Source organism: Triticum urartu, chromosome 3, assembly GCF_003073215.2.
Source record: "Triticum urartu cultivar G1812 chromosome 3, Tu2.1, whole genome shotgun sequence".
NCBI lineage: Eukaryota > Viridiplantae > Streptophyta > Magnoliopsida > Poales > Poaceae > Triticum > Triticum urartu.
In genome coordinates this window covers 135,771,378-135,777,672 of record NC_053024.1, presented here as the reverse complement: position 1 = coordinate 135,777,672, position 6,295 = coordinate 135,771,378, and the positions used below count along the sequence as shown (strand labels likewise).

Genomic DNA, 6,295 nt, shown 5'->3' with positions numbered 1-6,295 from the left:
GGAACAACACATGTTCACTCTGAGTCTGGATGATAGGATGCTTAACACAGTAAGAAACTACCACCCATTAAATAATACATACTTTGTTTGTAAAAAAATATAAGAGCATTTAGATCATTAAAGTGTAGTAATCTAAATGCTCTTATATTTCTTTACAGAGGGAGTATCTATTTTGTTCTCGACAAAAACTCATCTTTTTTTTTTGCTTGAGCCAAAAAAGTGATTATGAAGAACTCATTCTATCATGGACATGAATGATCTTGTGACAATAATGCTACCACACATACACCTAGTGATGATTTTTGTGTCAAATTAAACGGCATATTCCTATTGCTAGTATGTGCAGTGTTTCCACTTCCCTGCTTATCCAGATCTTTTTTTTAGTAGACCCTGTTTATCCAGCTGATTCTATCTTATTTCTCACATCACTTGCCAACCATGATGGACCCGCGAGCCTGCTTACCTACCTGTTGGAGAAGATGGCCTCCAAATCCTTGTGCAGCGCCTTGGACTTGGGCCTCCACTCCCCCTTGGCCTTGGAGTCCGCGGACTGCGACGTCACCGACGAGCTCCGGCTCCTCTTCCCCTTGTACGCGGTGCTGCTGGACGGGTCCTCCCCGTCCCTGCTGAAGCTCGCCTTGGCCATCTCGCGCAGCTGCCCAAGCCACGACCGCTCGTTCGAACTCCTCAGAGCCTCGCCCGGCACCGTCTGACCCATGCCGCCGCCGCTATCCGGCGACGGCTCCTGCTGCTGGCCCGCCAGCGGGTCGCCCAGCACCGACGACGGGAGCACCAGCAGCAGCAGCCCGACCGAGGCCGCCTTGGCGCCCTCCAGGAAGGAGCTCCTGTCGGGGCTCAGGAACTGCACCTGCCGGTACAGCGCGTTCCACTCGTTGCACACCTGCGCCGCGAACGCCAGCGAGAAGACGCCGAGCATGGCGATCCCCACGCCGCCGCTCTCCTCGACCTCCTCCAGCTCGCCGCTGTTCCTGTCGATGAGCACGAGGCAGGCGACGAAGACGAACACCTGGCTGGCCACCGCCACGATCTCCACCAGCTGCACCCGCTTCTTGATGAAGGGCTTCTTGAGCAGCATGAAGAAGAGCTGGAACGACGCGACGGCCAGCACCACGACGGCGTGCGCCCGCGACGACCTGCCCGACGACGCGTGCGCGCCCGCCACGATGCCCAGCGCCACCCGCTTCACCGACTCGAGGAACGTGTAGTAGATCCTCAGGATGCCGAACACCTTCTGGATCACCGGCGCCTCCGCGTCCTCGTTCTCGTCCTCCGACGCCATGATCCGCTGGTCCGCCGCCGCCCGCTTCCCGCCCCCGCCCACCACGATCTGCGTCAGCATGTACTTGGGCGGGCCGCGCAGGTCCTCGAACAGCGGGCCGAGCTTGACGAGCCGCGCGGCGCGGCCGGGGTCCTTCCACGTCCACTGCCCGCGCTTGCCGGGGCCGAGCGTCCGCCTCACGATCTCCTGGTACCACCGGTGCTCCTGCCCCTCCTGGTGCACCTCCTTGTACTGCAGCAGCCTGCCCGTCGTGATGCCCAGCGACAGGAACAGCAGCAGGGCCACCAGGAACGCCGTCAAGATGCCGATGAGCACGATCCCGACGGCGAGCCCTCCGGTAGTCCCACCTGATAGATATCATTCATCCCGGGAAATCAATTTGGTACACGATCTATGCATCGATCAGAGCATTGAGATGTATGGCGTACCTCTGATGAGTGCTGCAGACGCTTGGGATACACAAGGTATCGCAAGGATTGCAAGCATGATCTCAAACCTGGGGAGGACGAGTGCTCCGTACTTTCCTGTGCCTCCTCTGTACCTTAATCTCAAGTAGAGGAGGAGAAGAAGATGCAGCAGCATGAGGCCTCCCCCAATGACACCCAGCCACAACATGTTTCTTCCGAAGTATTTCCACCTGCATCCATGCATGCATGTTTCAACACCTCCATATAATCCAATCTGTCACTTGATAGGTCTCGAGAGTACTCGATCATGGAGACGAAGTATCATACCCGTCCAAATCTTGCAGCTTCATGATAATCTGTGCTTCGGGCTTCATGTCCTGATTCTGCATTTCAGCCATGCAGTACTCATTCAGCATCCAGAGGTGTAAAGCATGGAGACCGAAATCAAAGGCAAGGAGAAACACTGAAATCCATGTCACCTCAAAGAAAGATCGGTACTCCATGGCGGTCAGCGGCTTCCCATCCAACGCCGGGGTCTGCAGCGGGATCGCTGGCGGCTTCCCTTCTACCGGTATCTGCATCGGCATAATCTGCTGCTGACCACCTGGTGCAGCTCCAGGGTAGTAGGGATCAGCCTGTACCACATCACTCCTGTCCACCAGCTCCGAGTACGCAATGGCCGGCATGGTGGAGTAGCCCACGAATGGATCTGCAGAGGGACCCTCCCACGGAAGCCGAATGTACGGAATTGTCCACTCTATCCCCTTGGCCAGCTCGTAGTACTCCACCGGCAGATTTATCGACAGCCATCTCGACAGAGCAAAGATCTGGATGTGGCATGCCATTCTCTGTAAAAATAAATAACACAACAGCGATCGATCATCGATCAGATGGTATGTATGTGAGCGATGAGCCCGCTGGAGCTGGAGCTGTCACCAGGACACCAGGTAGCAGAGTCGATGCCCATGCTAAATTACCAGAAGATTTCGTGATGGCTCGGAGATGGAGTAAGACGAAGGCCTTGCCATGGCGCCGGATGCAATGAGCGATGATGTGGAGACGGTGAGCAGTGTGGCGACGATGGCGGTTGCTGCAAATATTACGGTGGCGATGATTGCGATTGATGAAGACGATGCAGGGACAGAATCTGCAAGCAGATCATAGTAAAATCTTAAGGACGCTGCATTGCCCAGTTGCCTTACTGATGATCTCTTAATAAATGAGTAGCAAGCGAAGAATTGATGCCATTGCTGAATGCTGATACATACAGTGTCTCACTTGGAGGCGGTCTGATGGCAGATTGGGATTCCCAGCCACGTCCTGAGCTGTGTTCTCAGCAACCTGGACCGAAACCAGCTTGTCAACTGCCAGGATCTGCATTGTGTATATGCTCTTACTAGCTTCATGGAAGCTGAAACCAAAACCAAAACCAACCAACCATGCGTGAAACAAACCATTATATAACAATCTTAATAAACTCCTAAGGTAAAAACAATTTAGCCGTTTATTCAGATATTCATGTATATATGGGAATATTTATATATCTATTGATTCTTGCCTCAATAATTTGCCCCCGGAAAGCTGCACTGCGGAGGAGGTGAAGTTAAACACAGGCTTTTCAAACTTGATCAAGACGGGGATGGTGTGTGAGCTTGTCCTGACGGTCGACGTGGCCAGTTTAACAGAAGGCCGTCGCGTATCTGTCAGCAGCGCCATCCATCAAGAACATGCAGAAGAGGAAAAAATCAGATCTACATTGAGCATGGCATTGGCATGCGTCCATAATGGAAGTGATGGAGCCGGAACAGGAGTGGGAATCAATACCGTATAGAAATGTGAATGGTTGTGATGAATAAACCGGGGTCCCCTGTCTGCTGATTACAGAACTCGTATCACATGCAACAGTCACAACAGCTGTGCTCGATATCTTGTTCACCTGCACACAAATTATGTTAGCATTCAGGCGTATGGATCGAATCAAGCAGCTAGCTAATCATTAGTAAGAACTAAGATGGACAAAATGAGAAGGACAGCGAAGCTTACGACGAAACCGAACCGACGGTTGCCGAGCGTGCTCCTGTTGGTCGGCGTCAGCACGGCCCCGGTCGCGGTGAGAGCGGCGAGTATCTCCGCGGACGTGTTCATCACCGGCTCGGCGAAGGACATGTATATCCTCAGCTCCCTGTCGTCGTTGGTGGCCTCGACCACCCTCATCGCGCCTTGGATCTGCAGGAGCTTCTGCGGGATGCTGGCGGTGATGTTCATGGAATCGCTCCTTTTGTCTATCATCAAGTTTCGGGTTCAGATCAGCGCGTTGCATGCAATGTTTGAACAAAAGTTGGGACGGTAGTACGTACCGAAGCGGAGGGTGAAGCTCGAGTTGGAGCTCCTCCGGAAGCGGTGGCCGGCCACGTCGGTGCAGAACCCCCGGCGCATCACCAGGATCATGCGCCCGTAGTCCACGTCCGGCGACGGCGACACGGCGACGGAGTACCGCAGGCCGGGCTCGACGGCCTCCAGGGTGGACGGCTCCACGCGGCCGGGCCCGTACACGATGAGCTGCAGTCGCAGCGCACATTCGTTCGGTGAGACCAGACGCAGAGAGATTCGTCGAGAGTGGTACCATACCAGGCCAAATTGTTCTGTCACATACGTACGTCGCAGTAGGTGGCGTTGCACGTGAAGCCGCCGCCGCCTGGGCACGGCTCGCTGAGGGAGACGAGCACCGAGACGTTGGGCGCGGCCGTGAAGGCCGACTCCGCCGCCACCGTCGCCGTCGGAGGAACGGTGTCTGCATGCGCACATTTGCATACAGAGTCAGTGGAGATTGATTTTGCAGCTAGGTTGAGGTCGGGTTTAGTTGATGGATGGCGTTACTTAACCAACATCCCAGGCGTAGGTGGCGCAGGTCGGGCCGGCGCTGCTTCCTGATCCTGATCTCGGCGTCGCGCACGCCGCGAATGTGTGGTTGCCGTCCTTGAGTCCGGCAAAGGTCACCACCTCCGTCCCATTTCCGTTGCCCCCGCAGTCCGATCTTCGTTCACCGTCCAACTGCGTGCAGTGCAGTGCAAACAATCCTCATATAACTGTTCCGAAGTACGTTTTCAGGTTCGACTTACTGTTTGCTGAATCATACTATTGTGCAGACATGTGGAATCTACTACTACTTGCTAATGATTCTTTTTTGCTGATACCAGTACTTCTTACGTCTAAATAAAAGTGTCCCAGGTGGCAGCAAAATTCGAAAAGGCACCCTAATGTCAGACACAACCGAATTTTAAATTACATTTGGCCGGTGAGAATTACTGCACCGGCAGTAAGGAATCGCGCTGTAGAATCATTCATCTCGTACAGTTTAATTCAAGGCCAGCCTCGTGTCTTGGTTCTTAAGTACAGTAGTACTACTAATTGCAAACTACAATTGTCCGGAAGGTAGGATGTACTTGGGTTTCTCTGATTGAACCCGACTAAATGAGCACGAACATTTGAAAATCGGAATGCGTTCAAAATTGTAAATGAAACATAGAGCGCCGGGGCGGCAACCAGATGGAGCTTTCCTACCTTGCAGGTGATGGCGCAGTCCCCGCAGGTCCAGCCGCTGCTCTGCACGGCTCGGAAGGCGAACACCGCCGACGCCGACGTCGAGACCCGCGGCGGGGCGCTGGTCAGGCTGAGGGAGACGTCGCCGGCAGCAGCACCGCCCGCCGCGCCCGAGAACAGGAGCACCACGGCGCTGAGCAGCAGCCGCCGTCCCCAGCTCTTCCACACCATGGATCCTATGTCTCCCTTTGAAGAGTCAGTTTAGCTGTTGCAGATGCAGCAGGGCAGGGGTAGGGGAGAGCAGCGGCTGCACAGTACTGAATGCGTGCGTGAGGAGGGAGGGAAGTGAATGCACGGCGCAGTGTGCATGTGTGGCTGGCTTGGGGAATGGCGCGCTAGCTAGCCATTAACGCTCCCCCTGAATACTGGCAGTGAGCAGTGGTGAGGTATGGAGCGGCGCAGGACAGGAGGAGGAGGGAGGGATGGGATGGAGGGGCCGCGGCCAATTAAGGCAAACACAAACCGGCAAGCGGCAACGGCATGTGAGGCGAGGGGTTTTTGTTCCGGGGTGGAGGAGAGGGGATGATGCACATGAGGACCAGACTGTTTCTACTAGCCTAGTTAATCTCGTGGATGGCTGCGACTGCGAGGCTTAGCTACTCGCTTGGATTCTCCCTCTGCCCCTGTCTCTGTCTTGTGAAATCTCCAACACACACGAAGAACGAACAACAGTTGAGTTTAGCTGAAAGAAACAGGCATGTGACTGACAGATACTGTGGTGCATGTCAACAATTGCTGTGGACAAAACCTCAGCAATCAGTCGTGGAGGTGCTCGAGGTTTTAGTGTTCGGGTGATGCCATACGAGCCAGTGACTGAGGGTATGATATCAGCCAGTGATCGGGGATAACGATAATGATGGAAATCACTGGCAATTCGGGTGTAAACTGTAAATTACCATCTGGCTAAGTAAGCTGGAACGGTATTAGTTAGTAACTTCCGTTTTACGTAGGCTGATGGAAGAGGGCACAGGTACAGAAAGGGGCCAAT

General features: G+C 54.3%; 1 protein-coding gene across 2 annotated transcripts; it reads right to left on the bottom strand.

Annotated features, from left to right (window-relative positions):
• Window positions 1-220: 220 nt before the first annotated feature.
• LOC125543304 lies at window positions 221-5,792 on the bottom strand. Of its 2 annotated transcripts, XM_048706610.1 has the most exons (13): window positions 5,269-5,792; window positions 4,590-4,758; window positions 4,365-4,498; window positions 4,065-4,266; window positions 3,751-3,989; window positions 3,532-3,643; window positions 3,266-3,407; window positions 2,976-3,118; window positions 2,685-2,854; window positions 2,187-2,555; window positions 2,035-2,090; window positions 1,729-1,937; window positions 221-1,647 (listed from the first exon to the last, which is right to left on the bottom strand). In XM_048706610.1, exons 1-13 carry the CDS (start codon window positions 5,476-5,478, stop codon window positions 464-466), a joined length of 3,339 nt encoding a protein of 1,112 aa, XP_048562567.1. In that variant the 5' UTR covers window positions 5,479-5,792; the 3' UTR covers window positions 221-463. The 2 variants fall into 2 exon arrangements, with proteins under 2 accessions (XP_048562567.1, XP_048562568.1); XM_048706611.1 differs by lacking the exon at window positions 5,269-5,792 and having other exon boundaries at window positions 4,361-4,498.
• Between the last annotated feature and the right edge of the window lie 503 nt (window positions 5,793-6,295).

Coding starts and splice junctions, on each gene's coding strand:
- LOC125543304 (XM_048706610.1), bottom strand. CDS start 5,478: ATGGTGTGGAAGAGCTGGGGACGGCGGCTGCTGCTCAGCGCCGTGGTG. Junction 2,556..2,684: donor AGCCATCACGAAATCTTCTG/GTAATTTAGCAT, acceptor TTATTTTTACAG/AGAATGGCATGCCACATCCA. Junction 2,091..2,186: donor AGTACCGATCTTTCTTTGAG/GTGACATGGATT, acceptor GCTGAAATGCAG/AATCAGGACATGAAGCCCGA.